This window comes from Biomphalaria glabrata, chromosome 5 (assembly GCF_947242115.1).
Source record: "Biomphalaria glabrata chromosome 5, xgBioGlab47.1, whole genome shotgun sequence".
NCBI lineage: Eukaryota > Metazoa > Mollusca > Gastropoda > Planorbidae > Biomphalaria > Biomphalaria glabrata.
Genome location: NC_074715.1, coordinates 22510028 through 22529499, shown reverse-complemented (window position 1 = coordinate 22529499; position 19472 = coordinate 22510028). Strand labels below are relative to the sequence as shown.

The 19472-nt window shown below is 36.0% G+C and overlaps 1 protein-coding gene across 1 annotated transcript; it reads left to right on the top strand.

The window, feature by feature from the left end:
• The first annotated feature begins 6332 nt into the window (after nucleotides 1-6332).
• On the top strand, nucleotides 6333-18646 carry LOC106068962 (dynein light chain Tctex-type 5-B-like). The gene is made up of 5 exons (XM_013228490.2): nucleotides 6333-6486; nucleotides 10722-10844; nucleotides 11662-11832; nucleotides 17001-17188; nucleotides 17894-18646. Exons 2-5 carry the CDS (start codon nucleotides 10782-10784, stop codon nucleotides 18063-18065), a joined length of 594 nt encoding a protein of 197 aa, XP_013083944.1. The 5' UTR covers nucleotides 6333-6486; nucleotides 10722-10781; the 3' UTR covers nucleotides 18066-18646.
• Nucleotides 18647-19472: the final 826 nt, after the last annotated feature.

Sequence of the window (19472 nt, the reverse complement as noted above, 5' to 3'; positions counted from 1 at the left end):
TCGTCGTCAATTTGCCATCCCATAATTTCTAGAATGTATACCATAATTTCTAAACGAAATTCTATCCCATAATTTTACGCTATACATTATACGGAGTAGACTATATAGCACCAGAATACTATAGAAATTAATTGAATATTGGTAGGAGGGTAAAATATTTATATAGTTCCACTGTTCCATACATTTTTTTATTTCACACACACGCACACAAAATCATATTAACTGTTACTCATTAATTATCTTCTAATCTATTAATGTATGTTATAGACATGCGACTTCTTGAAGTTCTTAACAAGCAGGACCGGCCTTAAATGTATGGGCAAACTATTATAGGCAGCTGGTTTATAGGGCCTCCGATTGGTTGGGGCGTCACACAGAAAAACATTTTAAAGAAAAAATTGCGAAACATTGATCACATCTCTAACTTATATGTCTATTAGCCAGCTAGCTCTAAGTCTCTACTATAATATGATTCAGGGTTAAATCACGAATGTTTAGGTCTAAGTAGGCTACTTTTTAGATTACATAGGCCTATATATATATATATATATATATATATATATATATATATATATATATATATATATATATATATATATATATATATATATATATATATATATATATATATATACATATAGGCATATATATATATTTATTTATATATATATATCTTTTAAATTGGTGAAATGTCGTCGAAACGTTATTTATATTCTGTTGATCATGAATCGTCAATGAAGCAAATTCGTGCTATCGGCGCTTGGATCGGCACCTTCGACATATGGTCACGGGAGGTCATGCACGCTTGGATTGAACGGAAAAATTAGTAGGCCCTATATGACATCTGTATACAAATCGCTAATTGAACGCTAATGAATCTCGCTATCGCTATATGAATTTCAGTTATTTGTTGATTTAGGAAGTTTTTAAAATTCTTTGCGTATTTTTCGGTCTTAATTTTTTTTTCTATAACATTTGGGGCACCCTATTCACGTCGCCGAGGACCTCCAATTATTTAAGGCCGGCCATGTTACAAGAACATAGGCCTACCTAGAAAAATAATTGCCTAATAATATAGGTAGCCTATCTAACCCCCTCATCTGTCCTTTGGAGCATAGGAGTCATCTAGCTAGTAGTAGGCCTATAGTCTTTGTATTGCATATAAGGCCTAGCCCTAGACTATAGCCTAATATTTAGGCCTATATTAGCAAAAATAGACCGGTTTAATTTTGATTAATTAATAGGCCTAAGGTACTCTTGTTGATTTGTAACCAATCTATTTTATCTACCTACCGGTAGGGGCCTTTGTCAAATAGCAATATATTGAATAGGCCCTATATATAGATCTTTAGCCTATTTATAGGCTTATTATAGCCTACTTCTACTGTTTTATTTCATTCATTTCATCCAAGTATCTTATCTTCTTATATGTTACAGACGTTACTTTAAAAAAGAAGATAATTACGTCCTACGCATTTCATGTGTCCATCTAGTCATGCATGTTAGTCAATGACTTAAAACTCTGCTGGTTGACCACTGGCAATGATCCCTTTCGTTCCTCTCGGCGGAGCGACCTAAGTTCTAGTCCAAGACGTTTGATTCTTTCATTCACTTAAGTAGGAGTGAACTGTCTGTACTTTCTCATGTGAACAGTCCTGTCTTATCCAATGATAAGATAATATGCATGACTAAATGCATGACGCGTAGGACGTAATCATCTTCTTTTTTGAAGTAACATCTGTATCATATAAGATAAGATAAGAAGATAATTAGTGCACGGTGATGGACAGACAACACTAATCCTTTTCTAACAAGTTCCGTCTTCTATCGATGACAATGTTAAATTTGTTTACTCTGCCGCACATTTGTTGTGACATCAAAGGTAACGCCATTAGGGTGGGTGTCACCCGGTGCTATCAGCTCAAGATAAGATAAGATAATTTTTAATGGTACAATCAAATGGAAATTCAGTTTGACTACAATTAATAACCTCATCGTAACTATAGGCCTACTGTAGGCCTACAATAACAATATAGATGCAAATACGAACAACATTCACACACGAAACACACACTCACAACCAGCGCTTTATCAATTGGACTTTACCGGTTGCTAAACTAAATCTTGGTTGGTCACTACAATGGATTAAACGTATCTACTAGCTCGGTGATATCCTCAAAGCATAAAAAGCGATGAAAGCACTCGAGCATTAAAGTCTGTTATCTTATCTTATCTTATATACAAAAAAGAAGATGATTACGTCCTACGCGTCATGCATTTAGACATGCATATTAACCAATGACTTAAATTCAGCCAAGTCACTGGTTTTCCTGGCTAGCTCAGGCAACCCATTCCATGCTCTAATAGCACTAGGGAAGAAGGAGTGTTATTAGTTTACATACTAGTTTCAATGAACTCTTGTGTATCACTGTCTTTCCAATATTTTCTTTATCATTAAGATCTTTGTCAGGTTTCTTGCCTTGAAAGCCACACTTGTAGCCTACGACTTGCCATCACAGTCACAGACAGTGTTACAACTAGAAACTGCCTGCAAAGTGGCAGCCTCGAACTGTTTGTACTTCATCGAGTCTATCTGGCCTTCTGGTGTAACCAACAGTTCGTCCATCTTGCTCCGCTCCTCACTATGACCATTTGCTCTTGCCTTCCCCCAGATATCGCTCTACGTGCGGTCAAAGCGGCTAAGGAGCTTATCAGGCTCTATTTCAAATTGAAAGTTGTCCGGATTCTGATCTTCGTCAATTAGGGATTGCCAGAGGGATGCTGTGAGCGTCTCGTTTCTGTTGTCGAGCTTCAGACCTCAATCCCAAAGCTCTTGCTATAGTTCTTTCAACAACAGTTGGTCTAACAGTTTTATAGCATGGAAAGCCATTGATGATACTGCCTCCCGTTGAGTAAAAAAAAAAAGAAAATCCAGACTCGAGTTGTAAATTTACGGGAAGCAACTCAACGACAAGGAGAAAACAATGACACAGGTTTAATATCAAATCTACTATACACACATAAATATGATAATCCGTATTCGTTGTACACATCTTCTTTCTCAACTGCAATACAGAGGCGGAAGTAAAGTCTGCTTTTTCTTATCTTATATAATACAGACGTTACTTCAAAAAAGAAGATGATTACGTCCTATGTCCCGTCCCTGTCTTTTTAAATAGTCCATTCATGTCGTGCCCCAAATAGCGCACCATAAGAAATTTCCAGCTAAATGCATGCAGGCATCTGTGCTGGTCTTCTAAAACGTTTCCTAAAATTGGGGGAAGCGGACACTTACTTCATCCTACTTTAAACTCGCCCAAAAAAGATTGCCTTAAACATACGGCCGTCCCCCATTCGGATAGGCCGATACCTTTCTTCAATGTGCGCACTGGCATTTACTAGAACATCGCTGTTTGTAATGTGACCTAGCCATCGTTTGCCCATGATTAAGCCCAAGCATGATGAAAGCGTTGGAGAAGCTTAAGTTGCTTACTGGGTATTGTCGAAGATCAGCTTTCTGTATGCCTATAGAGGTCCATACACATAAGATCAGCTTTCTGTAGACCTATAGAGATCCATACACATAAGATCAGCTTTCTGTAGACCTGTAGAGGTCCGTACACATAAGATCAACTTTCTGTAGACCTATAGAGGTCCATACACATAAAATCAGCTTTCTATAGATCTATAAAGGTCCATACACATAAGATCAGCTTTCTGTAGACCTATAGAGGTCCATACATATAAGATCAGCTTTCTGTAGACCTATAGAGGTCCATACACATAAGATCAGCTTTTTGTATGCCTATAGAGGTCCATACACATAAGATCAGCTTTCTGTAGACTTATATACATGGCGCCCGAAGGGGTGTGTAAGGGAGTGCACTTGCGCCCCCCCTGGATTCTGAGTAGCCTAATTCTAGCCATTTTTTTGCACTATCAGATCAATTAAAATCTAAGTAGCAACTGAAAAAGTAGTGCTTTTACTGGTTGCTGAAGTACAGTTGATGTAGACAGCCTCAGGCTTAGCAGGAATTGATGGCCATGAACGTGCACCCCTCTCAATTCTGAGAAGCCAAATTTTATCTTATCTTATCTTATATAATACAGACGTTACTTCAAAAAAGAAGATGATTACGTCCTACGCGTCATGCATTTAGTCATGCATATTAACCAATGACTTAAATTCTGCCAAGTCACTGGTTTTCCTGGCTAGCTCAGGCAACCCATTCCATGCTCTAATAGCACTAGGGAAGAAGGAGTATTTGTACAAATTTGTCCTAGCATATGGGACGAGGAATGTGCCTTTATCTTTGTGTCTTTCAGAGTATTTTATTAAATTTTGTTTTTGTATTTGAAGATTATGGTTCAGTGTTTTATGTATGATTGCTACTTTACTTTTGAGCCTTCTGTCCTGAAGGCTTTCTAAATTTAGTGATTTTACTAAAGGTGTTACTCTAGTCAAATGTGAATATTCGTTTGTTATGAATCTCACTGCTCTATTTTGTGTCTGTTCCAGTTTCTTAATGTTTTCTTGAGTTGAGGGGTCCCAAACGGAGGATGCATATTCTATTATTGGCCTAACCAAGGTTAAGTAACATTTTAGTTTTATGTTCTTATTTGATTTATAGAAATTTCTTTTAATAAATCCTAATGCTTTGTTTGATTTTTTTGTAGTTTCATCAATATGTGGATTCCATGATAGTTTTTCATTTATTATAACACCTAGGTATTTTGCGTTTTTAGTCTGTGATACTGGTTTGCCATGAATAAGATAAGTGGAATTAATTTGTTTTAGTTTTTTTGTTACTCTTAACAACTGACATTTTTCTGGGTGGAAAGACATGCTCCAATTTGATTCCCATTTCTGTAATTCATCTAATTCTCTTTGTAAAATATCTGTGTCTTGTGTTGTTTTTATTGTTCTATATATTATGCAATCGTCTGCAAATAATCTGACTTTTGTTCCTGAACTAATGCAATTTGGTAAATCATTTATGTAAATTAAAAATAGTAGTGGACCCAAGACTGTACCTTGAGGTACACCTGAGTTTACTGTTATCGGTGTTGATTTAGAGCCATTTATTATTACAGTTTGTTCTCTCCCTATCAGAAAGTCTTTAATCCACTGATGCAGTAGACCATTAATGCCGAAATATTTTAATTTTTTAAGCAAACTATGGTGGTGAACTTTGTCAAAAGCCTTAGAAAAATCTAGTAAGATAGCATCTATTTGTTCACTATTATCTAAACCTTTTGAAAAATCATCAATTAGTCCTATTAGTTGTGTTTCACATGATCTATATTTCCTAAAGCCATGTTGGTATGGTGTGAGGACATTATGTTTGTCTAAGTGGTTTATGATGTTGCTACATATTATGTGTTCTAGGATTTTACATGTGATGCTGGTAAGTGATACTGGTCTGTAGTTCCCTGGGTCAGATTTTTCTCCTTTTTTAAATAGGGGGGTGACATTAGCTTCTTTCCAGTCCTTTGGTACTCTGCCCTGGTTAAGTGAAGCCTGAAAGAGTATTTTGAACACTGGGGCTAGCTCATTACTTAGTTCTTTGAGTAATCTAGCTGGAATACCATCAGGTCCAGAAGCTTTATTTGGTTTGGTGTTGGCTAATAGTTTTTGAATTCCATTTTCTTGTACTACTATATCTTCTATGTTGTCTACTTGGTTCAAATTCAGTAATATGTCTTTGTCTCCTGGGGCTGAGAATGCTGATGCAAAGTATTTGTTTAGAATGTTTGCTTTAGTTTCATTATCATTATGTATTATGTTATGTTCATCTTTTAATGGCGCTACGCCTGTTGTTTCCATTTTCTTAGACTTAATGTATGACCATAGGTTTTTGTTGTTATCTTTAGATATTACATTGTTTATGTATTCACTCTGCAGCTGTCTGCTTACTTTTTGGGTTAAGTGTTTAATTTTTATATACTTTTTGTAAACTTTGTAAATTTTAGCGAGTTTTTTGCAACTTCAAACCAATTGATTTCTGCTAGGAAGCAACTTAACATGTAGTGCCTCCACTGAAATAAAGTTAATAAGGATATATTACCATATGAGTCTTTTGATTTGTACAGACTATAGTAAAATGACATGAGCTCAATTTCGAAACAAATATATTCACCTGTACAAATTGAAACGTCATTAATAGTTATTTCCCTTGTAAGGAAAAATATAGATATTCGATCAAATCTCAATACTCATAACTTATCATTGATACCGATTTATAAGCAATCTGCATAAAGGCAAAATGTGTTCAATAATAAATCTAAAGTCCAATACCTGTCGTGGAACTGGTCCGTTTATACAGCAGCGGGACCGTCTAGCTCCGTGACATTCCAGACGCTATCAATTGATCTCGAACTGGCTGTATTGAGAGCTTCCAGTAACACTTAGCGACCATGCCAACAACACAGTGGGACTAAATGGATAGAGTTCACAGTTAGGATTTATCAGGCTCAACACACAAGGTAATAATAAAGTAGTTCTCACTTTCATTTAATATTCAGCTTAAAATTTAAAAGATTGACTATGTCTAAATGTTCAGTTCACTTTTAATCATACGAATAATAATCTTATATAAGAGACAAAATTTCTTATAGTCGCCGTAGGAGGAGGTCTAAAGAGATTTTAGTAGTACTTTCTTTTCATATATTCTTGTACTTTTATCACGTTCCAGTATAAGAATACGCCCGTGTTACCTAGAGGCTGGAGGCCAGTAACCGCAACATAATGATTAGAGTAACACCATTAGTAAAATCGCTAAACTTAGAGACACTTCAAGACAGAAGAATAAAGAGTAAAGTAGCTATAATACATACAACACTGAACCAAAACTTGACAAATCGAAAAACAAAACCTAATGAAATAGTCAGAAAGACACAAAGATAAAGACACATCTCTTATTCCATACGCTAGAACAAATTCTTACAAGTGCTCCTTCTTCCTTAATTCCATTAGAGCATGGTTGCCTGAATCAGCCAGGAAAACCAACTACTTAACATGCATGACTAGATTGACACATGGAATGCGTAGGACGTGTTTTTCTTCTTATTTTTTTTTCAAGTAACGTCTGTAATCTATAAAATAAGATAAGAATATGATGAAGTAGTCTACATCACATGATACTCTGTTTAAGCGCTATTCAATTTTTTATAATAGTATATAACATTTGCTTTATTTTGTTTTCGCATTTAGACTTAGATGCCTCAACTTGGATATACTTCTCAAACAATAATAGAAAATATTCGTTGAATTATTCATTTCTACAGGCGTTACTAAATTTATGTTGTTTGTAGACATCAAAGTGCATGAACACGTTGGAACAGTTTAGTGACAGTAATAGTCTGGTTCGTTCTTTTACTTTGTGTGGTTTAACAAAGTTGTGGCCATTGCTTATGCCAAGTGCTACTTCATATTAAATGCGTCTTACTTTATCGTTATCAATGGAGTATCGATTGATGAAAACAGAATAGAACTACACGGTCACATAGTTCTTCAGTCAGTGGCACACTCAATTCTCAAGATATCCAGATGAAACATTCAGAGAGACCACACACCCGTAGCAAGACCTATATATATTTACGCTAAATATAATTAATTGCTGCTTGGATGAATTAGTAGCATTCAAAAAATATATTAGCGATCATTTGTCAACATTTTTTGTTGATCTAAAAAATTAATGGAATTGTATTTCTGAGTAGGAGAGAGAGAGAGAGAGAGAGAGAGAGAGAGAGAGAGAGAAAGAAAGAAAGAAAATGCAGTTACGGTGCATGTTAAAACAAATGTCCTCTCTTTCCTCCTAGATCTAGTCACATCTCCTATGATTGCATATTTCTTTTAGATGATAAGAAAGTCAATTGGTCTGTAGTTTTCAAATATTGTCTGTACTTGGAATTGTTTTTGTTGTATCTCTCATGTTATAAAATCGTACACTTGAGAGAATCCTAACGTAACTCCTCAGAGAGATTTCAGTCAAGTGAGGGCCTAAATACCTAAGCAGATGCAAGTGTCTTCAATACAACGACACATTGAATGAGGTCAAAGGTACTATTTTTTAGCAACTTAGGAGCTTACCATAAATCTTCCACGAGGCATCGATCTTCTGTTATTGATACTGTCATTCACAAATGGGTTAACGTGCGGATCAATATTCTATATTCAATCACGAGTGATTATATTGAGCTATTCGCTTAGGTGATACATTTTATTGATTTTAGAAAATATGGACTCAATGAATGGTGATGGTTTGAACATTTTATTGATGTAGGCCTATGTAGATACGGACACAATAAATATCTGTTTTGGACCATATGAATTCAAATTGGTACAGTATATCAGTAAAATTAACAAAGTATAAAAAAAATTAATATTATTGTTTAGTTGGGAGATAATGTACAAGTGACAAATCTCAATTAATAACGCCTTACGTCTTGCTTTCTGTGCAGCAAACGCATCTACATCATCTAGAATAATCTAGATCAATGCTGTCTATTATTTTTAATTTTTTTTAAGGCCATCCTGCTAAGCTTTTCTTGCGTCATTGTGCTCCTGAGATAGTTTTTAATTAACTAGAGTTTTGAAAATGATCTCTCACATGATGCAATGGAAGTGGCCTGAGTTAGCAGTATTCGGATGAAGGTTGCATGGTTTGAGCACACATCATTACCGTATGAAGACAGCCTCCTCAATATGTTAATTGGTGATTTCAGTACTGGTTTGTTGATGAAAGTGCCCCCTTTTATTTTTCTTTGCGCACACACGCATACACAGCCCTACGCCGAGCATTTTTCTAGTATTTGGAACTTCAAAATTGCCTGTGTCTGAAGCGTATTATCCTGCTATTCTTCTAACAAAAATAGTGCTGGTCAAATATTAAATCTGCTATACACTGCCCTTATCAAGAAGCCCAGCGACTGGTAAGAAACCACATCAATGTCAGAAATGTTTTCTTTGAGGGGAGAGTTGAACCTCGACCCACCCCCAATCGCGTAGGCCCTTGGAATTTGATGATTGATTTGCTTTAATTTTTCTCTGGTTGTGAGTTTTTTTTTCTCGTAGATTTACTTTACTAATTGATTCTTGCAACCGGTTGGACAAATGATCAAAGTGTGAATTATTAATCAGACCTACCTCTCACATGGTAACAGCATTGTTGTTTTCGTTTTTTTTTTATTGGGGGTGGGGGAGGAGGAGTTTCGTACATCTGTTCCTTCACCCTGGACTATGGTGACTGTAGTTTGTTTTAGTTTTTACTGTTTTTAACTACCCCCTTCTCTTTTTTCTGTTACATTGTGGTGGAATAAGTCCGCCGATCGGTACTTTTTTTCACTTTCCGATGGGGATGATGGCCTGCGACTCCTAGGGGTAAAGTCTTAGAGCCACAACGTGGTAAATATTTTGTTGGTATTATATAGGCACATAGACAGGCACAAGCAAAAAACGCAAAGCTTAATGATTTTGTGGAAGAACAAATATTTAATACAGAATAATTAAGAAGAATACAATTGATGAGTATGGGGGGGGGGAGGGATGTACAAGGTGATTTATAACGAATTATAATCCAATATTATCACTGGGATGTTGCTCATAGAACTCAAGTATGGTTTGCTTAATCGGATGTCTCTCACTTATCTGTATCCGAGATTCTCCTTCGGGGTGGGGTGAGTTGAGGCTCCGCTGTGCTGGTAGCCAGTTGCTGGTGCCCTGCGGGTAGGCAGGCACTAGTGGGATGAATATGAGGATGCCACGCCGTGGGCTTACTCCCGTAGTAGGTGCAGACCGATCCTGGGACTTCATCCTGGAATGCCTTCAGTTCTTAGTCGAGGGTGATGAGTGACTCACCCTCAACGGGAATGTGTGGAGAGCTGCTGGGTCTACCTTCAGGCAACAAAACACGCCAGCCCTGATGTAGGAGGCTATGAGATGAGACGTGAGTGGAGCCTGAATTATTAAACCATACAGGCTTGTTGGCGAGGGGCGCATCCTTGATAGGAGCGTCTCCCTCAGACTAACTAAGGTATATGCTAGTCAGCATTTCATTAGGTCTAATAATAATTGTTCTACAAATAATATAGTAATAATAATACAAATACATATATAAATGTACAAGGCAGGGGCATAAATGAGGAGGGAAACAGGGGGACCATATTACAGGGTTGTAGCCCCTGTGACCTTATTGGCCCACAGGTAAACAAGTCTACGGTCGCTCAGGACCAGAGGACCGTGACAAGAAGAAAGGGGGGGGGGTGTAGAACAGGGCACAAATAGTGATGTATGCGAGATGTACCATTGATACGTGAAATGTCACAACGGAATAAATGAATAGAAAACGTCACGACTACTGAGAATAATAGTATGTTTTATATGAGGAGAGATTGATAATCGTTGTAATATTTTCAGTCAATAAAAGTGGGCATACATATATTTAGCATAGAGACTCTTTGATCTTAGTCCTTATAGTTTTCATTAAAACTTTCGAACTCACATATTATCATACTGGTAAAGATGATTGTAGGCCTACATTATGTTTCTATATGGTTAGTGTCTCTGCTTAGATTTCTCAAGTTCGCCTTAAACCACCTCTCCCTTCTTACACAGACTTTAATGCCAGAACTCCCCCCCCCCCTTTTTTTTTTTTTTGCTTTTCTTCTAGCTTGACCAACTACTAGAGCTACTAAAAACATGTATTTTCCACATATTTCAGTTTATCAAATCAACAGAAGGTGATTGTTTTTGTGTGAGCCACCACTGATAGGTGACTAAAATGACAGACGTATCAGATCCACCAGGAGAGGGATTAGCAAGACGGAGACAATCCATTTTACCTGTAAGTCTATTGTAGTAGTTTTTATCATTTTTATTGATATCTGGAAAGGTCTTCAATGCCTCCAGACCTTAAGCTAAATCAAGCTTAGGCAGGTCTTGCTCTCAATCAGACTTCAGCTTTTTACGGATACAGCAGTCATTTAATAGGTCTGCAATTAGGCCTATTGGTCTTACAAATTACTATCAAGAACTAGGCAGAACATAAAAAACAACCTTTCATTTACCTGGTAGAAGTTTAACTATAGTATGAAATATTTTGCCTTTTTTTTCCATTTATTTCTTTATTTTAATAGGCCTACCTTTTTGATCCTAGGTGAAGAGTTCTACTACTATCACCTAATGCGCTAGCGATGACATTAAAAAAAAAACAAAACAATTAGACATGTACGAAGATAGGACTTTGATAGACCCTCAGCGAGTCAGCGGACAACGGGGTTGTCTGCATGAGTTTGATAAAATATGTGGGTCGCAACTGGGTTTGCATAATCGCGTGAAACACTGAATCATCCTTAATCTTCGGAATCGAAAACACCGTCATTATTATTATACATGTACGAGATAAAGAAATAGTTTTTATATATAGATTTTCTGTTATACTTTTCTAAGTAATCAGCTTAAAAAATAGATCCACAGTATTAACCACTTCAGCGTGCATAATATTTTGCAAACTTGATCCATACGTTAATTAATTAGTGGGTTATCTCTCCTGTTGCCACAACAACTGATCACAACAATGGTCATTTATAAATAGCATCCAGTGAAAAATACAGTTTAAAGCTGACATTGTTTGATGTATTGATCTTTTGAATTGTGTGCAGAAAGATGCAGAAGGAATGACACTTGGTCCAAATATCAGACGGATGTCAAGGTTTGAGATGCCCAGATCAAGTGTCCAGTACGGTATGAGTGGACGTCGAATGTCTTACGTATCACGAAGCAGTATTTCCGGGGCGAGTCTTGGGCTCAAGGATTTCAAAGTTCCTGTACAGGTAAGCTCCTTAACTTCTGCCTTCATTGGCCTTAAGCTGAGCTAGTCATTCTAGTTTTCTGTTGAATGTATTTACCTCAATGACTTACTTATTATGTCTAGATTATGTAATGTAACACTTTTCAATTACTTCTTTACACAGCAATTAACATTGGAGAATTGCCTTCCCCAGTATTCCCCCCCCCTTTTTTTTTTGGGGGGGGGGGGTTAGGGGGGTAAATTGTTAATAATATTTATGCATTTTAAATGAACAATTGTGAAGTGTAGTTTATACTCAAATTAAGTTAAGAGAAAATATAATTGAAGTCTGGAACTATTTCATGAAACATGAAATATCGACTTTGTTGTCCACAGACTAAATGTTTGTCCGCAACAGCTATGATTTCTGACACCAAACATTTCTTCTTTAAGCGAGCATCTCCCTTGCACACCCCCCAACGTTTTAAACATTTTTTTCGTGTGTGTGAATCTCTCTCTCTCTCTCTCTCTCTCTCTCTAGATCTAGTAGTCCCTAATAAGACTTTTCCAAAAGTCAGCCCCCCCCCGTACTTTAGACTCTCACCTTTTTTTTCTGTCGTCTCCGTCTTCAGTACACTGTGTTTTCAGGGTTGTAGACTTTTGATATTTGGCCAGGTGGTGGATATAATAGCCTACTTGTAGTTTGGGTTAGTTTTTCTAGTTGTGACAGAGAAGAAAAGCAAGGCCAATGACACTAGCTCCAGCTGGAATAACCTGCTCAGTGTTCAGCCGAACATTCCGGGCTCACATAGGTCTCACCAGCCACATGAGGATGCATAAAACCCCAGTGCAAAGCCCTCAGCCCCTTGGATGACAAAGTGGTCATCATCGAACCACGATGGACGAACTATATATACATAATACATATGACTATATAATGTTTTTTTTTCATTCTACAAAGAATAATATTTGATTCTGCACTCACTCTAGCAGTGATAATATAATGCTGTATTTGTGTAGGCCTATATGATGCGGGTGCTTGGTCACAGTTTGCGTCCTTTCTGCTGTGACCAGCACGTAAAAGATGGGCCCTATTGTAGTTGAAACATCGGACAGAAAACAAAACTTATAGCTGTGTACACATAACCAATGATTTTTTTTGTAAAAGTAAATTTTTAATACTTGTAGAATTCGTTTATAATTTTGCAAGTGTTTTTGTACACAGAGACCATTCTACAAGAATTTGTTGCGACTTGTTGGAGGACAGTGTCTACTTTAAGAAGGTCTACTGCTATAAGTTCACTTCCAGACACTTTATCTTTAGTTTTTGGACTGATTTGACTAGATGTAGGATTACACTCTTGTTTCTGTAATTCACGAGTTCAATGTCACCGCAGCGCTATGTCACTTGTAGCACAATAGTTATTGAAATGAGTTTACTAGATAGATCTAGTTACAAATGTCCCTTGCAGCACATATGTTCTCGAAATAAGTTTACTAGATAGATCTAGTTACAAATGGCCCTTGCAGCAAATATGTTCTCGAAATGAGTTTTACTAGATAGATCTAGTTACAAATGTCCCTTGCAGCACATAGGCCCCATGTTCTCGAAATGAGTTTTACTAGATAGATCTAGTTACAAATGTCCCTTGCCGCACATATGTTCTCGAAATGAGTTTTAGTAGGTAGATCCAGTAGCTCTAGTTACAAATATCACTTGCAGCACAATAGTTGTTGAAATGAGATTTACTATGTAGATCTAGTTACACGCATTTTTGCTCTTTCTCACTGTTACTCTCTCCCTCTCTCTGTCTCTGTCCAGATCTGTTTTCTCTCTGTCTCTGTCCAGATCTGTTTTCTCTCTGTCTCTCTTAGTCTTATATTGTCACTTTGTGAAATATCACTTTATCTCTCGCTGTCTCTCTTAGTCTTATATTGTCACTTTGTGAAATATCACTTTATCTCTCGCTGTCTCTCTTAGTCTTATATTGTCACTTTGTGAAATATCACTTTATCTCTCTCTGTCTCTCTTAGTCTTATATTGTCACTTTGTGAAATATCACTTTATCTCTCTCTCTGTCTCTCTTAGTCTTATATTGTCACTTTGTGAAATATCACTTTATCTCTCGCTGTCTCTCTTAGTCTTATATTGTCACTTTGTGAAATATCACTTTATCTCTCGCTTTCTCTCTTAGTCTTATATTGTCACTTTGTGAAATATCACTTTATCTCTCGCTGTCTCTCTTAGTCTTATATTGTCACTTTGTGAAATATCACTTTATCTCTCGCTGTCTCTCTTAGTCTTATATTGTCACTTTGTGAAATATCACTTTATCTCTCGCTGTCTCTCTTAGTCTTATATTGTCACTTTGTGAAATATCACTTTATCTCTCGCTGTCTCTCTTAGTCTTATATTGTCACTTTGTGAAATATCACTTTATCTCTCTCTGTCTCTCTTAGTCTTATATTGTCACTTTGTGAAATATCACTTTATCTCTCTCTGTCTCTCTTAGTCTTATATTGTCACTTTGTGAAATATCACTTTATCTCTCTCTCTGTCTCTCTTAGTCTTATATTGTCACTTTGTGAAATATCACTTTATCTCTCGCTGTCTCTCTTAGTCTTATATTGTCACTTTGTGAAATATCACTTTATCTCTCGCTTTCTCTCTTAGTCTTATATTGTCACTTTGTGAAATATCACTTTATCTCTCGCTGTCTCTCTTAGTCTTATATTGTCACTTTGTGAAATATCACTTTATCTCTCGCTGTCTCTCTTAGTCTTATATTGTCACTTTGTGAAATATCACTTTATCTCTCGCTGTCTCTCTTAGTCTTATATTGTCACTTTGTGAAATATCACTTTATCTCTCGCTGTCTCTCTTAGTCTTATATTGTCACTTTGTGAAATATCACTTTATCTCTCGCTGTCTCTCTTAGTCTTATATTGTCACTTTGTGAAATATCACTTTATCTCTCGCTGTCTCTCTTAGTCTTATATTGTCACTTTGTGAAATATCACTTTATCTCTCGCTGTCTCTCTTAGTCTTATATTGTCACTTTGTGAAATATCACTTTATCTCTCGCTGTCTCTCTTAGTCTTATATTGTCACTTTGTGAAATATCACTTTATCTCTCTCTGTCTCTCTTAGTCTTATATTGTCACTTTGTGAAATATCACTTTATCTCTCTCTCTGTCTCTCTTAGTCTTATATTGTCACTTTGTGAAATATCACTTTATCTCTCGCTGTCTCTCTTAGTCTTATATTGTCACTTTGTGAAATATCACTTTATCTCTCGCTTTCTCTCTTAGTCTTATATTGTCACTTTGTGAAATATCACTTTATCTCTCGCTGTCTCTCTTAGTCTTATATTGTCACTTTGTGAAATATCACTTTATCTCTCGCTGTCACTCTTAGTCTTATATTGTCACTTTGTGAAATATCACTTTATCTCTCTCTGTCTCTCTTAGTCTTATATTGTCACTTTGTGAAATATCACTTTATCTCTCGCTGTCTCTCTTAGTCTTATATTGTCACTTTGTGAAATATCACTTTATCTCTCTCTCTGTCTCTCTTAGTCTTATATTGTCACTTTGTGAAATATCACTTTATCTCTCGCTGTCTCTCTTAGTCTTATATTGTCACTTTGTGAAATATCACTTTATCTCTCGCTTTCTCTCTTAGTCTTATATTGTCACTTTGTGAAATATCACTTTATCTCTCGCTGTCTCTCTTAGTCTTATATTGTCACTTTGTGAAATATCACTTTATCTCTCGCTGTCACTCTTAGTCTTATATTGTCACTTTGTGAAATATCACTTTATCTCTCTCTGTCTCTCTTAGTCTTATATTGTCACTTTGTGAAATATCACTTTATCTCTCTCTGCCTCTCTTAGTCTTATATTGTCACTTTGTGAAATATCACTTTATCTCTCTCTGCCTCTCTTAGTCTTATATTGTCACTTTGTGAAATATCACTTTATCTCTCTCTGCCTCTCTTAGTCTTATATTGTCACTTTGTGAAATATCACTTTATCTCTCTCTGCCTCTCTTAGTCTTATATTGTCACTTTGTGAAATATCACTTTATCTCTCTCTGTCTCTCTTAGTCTTATATTGTCACTTTGTGAAATATCACTTTATTTCTCGCTGTCTCTCAAGCATTTACTCATGAGCTTGAAATTATGTTTTTGTGTGTGAAATGGGGTGGACTTTCATTAGATTAGACATTTAGCTGTTTCTGTGACTAGATTAGATATTTAGTTGTTTCTGTGACTAGATTAGACATTTAGCTGTTTCTGTGACTAGATTAGATATTTAGTTGTTTCTGTGACTAGATTAGACATTTAGCTGCTTCTTTGACTAGATTAGATATTTAGTTGTTTCTGTGACTAGATTAGACATTTAGCTGTTTCTGTGACTAGATTAGATATTTAGCTGTTTCTGTGACTAGATTAGACATTTAGCTGCTTCTGTGACTAGATTAGACATTTAGCTGTTTCTGTGACTAGATTAGACATTTAACTGTTTCTGTGACTAGATTAGATATTTAGTTGTTTCTGTGACTAGATTAGATATTTAGCTGTTTCTGTGACTAGATTAGACATTTAGCTGTTTCTGTGACTAGATTAGATATTTAGTTGTTTCTGTGACTAGATTAGACATTTAGCTGTTTCTGTGAGTAGATTAGACATTTAGCTGTTTCTGTGACTAGATTAGACATTTAGCTGTTTCTGTGACTAGATTAGACATTTAGCTGTTTCTGTGACTAGATTAGATATTTAGCTGTTTCTGTGACTAGATTAGACATTTAGCTGTTTCTGTGACTAGATTAGACATTTAGCTGTTTCTGTGACTAGATTAGATATTTAGTTGTGCTATAGCACGATAATTGCCTTAAATTCCCTCCAGATTTTATAACACTATTGACCATTCATATGCCCCATAATTCTTCTCCAGCCAACACTTATAACTTATACTTATATATAAAATAAAATGAAGTTTTCACCATATGAATGTTTTCATTTACATCGTTACATATAAACATGACATTTACTATTTTTAAAGAAAACATTTGGAAATGTATTATTTTTCATTCATTCTCGTTCATTATGGGTTTATGGTGCTTATTAAATTTCATATTGCAAGTATTTATCCAGTAAAGTTGTACACACGCTAAAAGGATTTTTCTCCCTTTCTCTCCACGCACAGTATCAAAACACCTATAGGTTAGGACCAAGTGGAAATGAGAAATTCCAACCGTCCAAAGCTCAGCAAGTCATGAAAGAGGTTCTCCAATCTTATTTGAGCAGTGAAAAGTACAACACGGAGATATGTGGCAACATCGTGGGACAGATCTCGGATGTCATTAAGGGGCGAGTCAAAAGTCTTGGGTTTAGGTCAGTGATTTAATGGATTGTTTCTCTTCACATGTGCCATGGTGTCATGCTTCAATCAGTCAATGCAACACTAGAAACTGTCAAATAGGAAAATAGGAGCTTTTTTTTTTTTTGGTACGTCAAATTACATGGGAGATAATTTCACCTGGCTCAAAATGGTATACAATGTCGGTAAAGGTTAACATTTTAGTTTTAAATTATTTCGTATTTTAATTGATCTAATAAACTATACTTTAGAAAATACTATCTAGCTACTAGTGGCCCGAGCTCCATCACAACTTAGGATCAATTAAAATGTCAAATGTTCAAATTCAATCTTGTGTTCCACTACTTTTATTTTATTCATTGAAAAACAAATCTCTAATTGCTCTGTAGCTAATGTCTGTATCATGCATTAAAATATCCTTATTGAATGAAGGATGGACATCCTCTTAAGATTACATTTCACGTTAGGACACGAGAGGTGAAAATTGCTCTCCCATTTTTTAATTATAAGTGCGCATTTTCCTGTCTTTCTTTCTTGTTTACAATCTGATATTTGTGGCATTTGATTACTTCAGTCAGAAAAACAAACAACTTGGCCTGTTTTAAGTCACAAATAAACACACATGAATAGATTGACACATGGATACGCATAGGATTTGATTATTTCATATTTTGAAGTAACGTCTAACATTTATAAGATAATTCACTTCTTCTCAACAGCCCACGATACAAATTTGTGTGTGTGGTCACCATTGGTCAACACAGAAATCAAGGTGTTGCCGTCGCAAGTCGCTGTGTGTGGAATCCGGAAACAGACAATTTTGCGACAGCGTCCTTCAAATCTGGCGACCTGTTCGCAGTCGCCAACATTTTCGCCACATACTTTGAGTAAACCGCTGGAAGTCCTTGCACACAGCATCTCTAGCGAGAGTTAGCAGACTTGACCAGAAACCAGACAGGATGTATTCGAGCAAAGGAATATACTTTGCAGCAACGCAACTTCAGTATTGACATATACAATTGTTAGTTGATCACATGACTGCTACAGATCATTCCAATTACATATAAATTGTATTATATTGCCTACATCATATACATTAGTGTTTTCTTGTATGAATCTTGTATGAAAACATTTTTTTGTGGGGCAAAGTGAGGGTGATAGTAGATCTATAGTCTTAACAAATATTTAGTGGAAATTACTAAACAGAAGTAAGGAAGGAAGGGGACATCATTTTATTGGGAAGAAAAAAAAAACTCGATAGTAAATTTATATAGAATGATACCGTTACCTTTGTGATGGATGTGTGAAATAAAAGCTTTTTTTTGGGGGGGGGGGGAATCTTATGAAATTTGTTTTAAGACAACATTCCTTGTTATGACGTGAGCAGGATTCTTTGATTTCTTTGTTAGAATTACGTGTGTATATTTAAATATGTGCCATGAACTCAATACAAAATGTCATCCATTATAAAATGAATGTTTTGTTTGTTGATTCTCTCCTCACACTATGGACTATAGCGTCTCAAAATAACTTTTTGAAATTCAAGGTACACATTTAAATGTTTACAATTTCTCTGCAAACCTTTTCTTTAGTCATGTTGAAAACATTGAGACTTTTGCATATCGATTTTCTGTCTTTTTCCTAGTATCTTCCTTTATCTCTCTTTCTTTCTCTCTCTCCCTCTTCATTTCAATATTATTCTCTTCGTACTTTAAAAAAAAATTATTTTGATTAACTAGAGGAATTTTTTATTGGTCATCTACATACGAACACGTATTCATTTCTGTCCAATTGTTTGACACTTCTCTTAGAATCAAAACAAAAACAAAAAGGAACTAGAACTAAGACTCGAGATGTTTTACCTGTCGACTAGAACTAAGACTCGAGATGTTTTACCTGTCGACTAGAACTAAGACTCGAGATGTTTTACCTGTCGACTAGAACTAAGACTCGAGATGTTTTACCTGTCGACTAGAATAAGACTCGAGATGTTTTACCTGTCGACTAGAACTGAGACTCGAGATGTTTTACCTGTCGACTAGAACTAAGACTCGAGATGTTTTACCTGTCGACTAGAACTAAGACTCGAGATGTTTTACCTGTCGACTAGAACTAAGACTCGAGATGTTTTACCTGTCGACTAGAACTAAGACTCGAGATGTTTTATCTGTCGACTAGAACTAAGACTCGAGATGTTTTACCTGTCGACTAGAACTGAAATGAACGTAGATTGCTGGCTGGACAGAGAGAACTTCAGAATTAACTTTGTCATAGGATTGCAAAACTTAGACTAACTCA

What these genes read in the sequence shown, in the direction of transcription:
- LOC106068962 (XM_013228490.2), top strand. Translation starts at nt 10,782, where the DNA reads ATGACAGACGTATCAGATCCACCAGGAGAGGGATTAGCAAGACGGAGA. An exon ending in GGAGACAATCCATTTTACCT is followed by an intron (nt 10,845 to 11,661) that starts GTAAGTCTATTG and finishes AATTGTGTGCAG; the next exon opens with AAAGATGCAGAAGGAATGAC. An exon ending in ATTTCAAAGTTCCTGTACAG is followed by an intron (nt 11,833 to 17,000) that starts GTAAGCTCCTTA and finishes CTCCACGCACAG; the next exon opens with TATCAAAACACCTATAGGTT.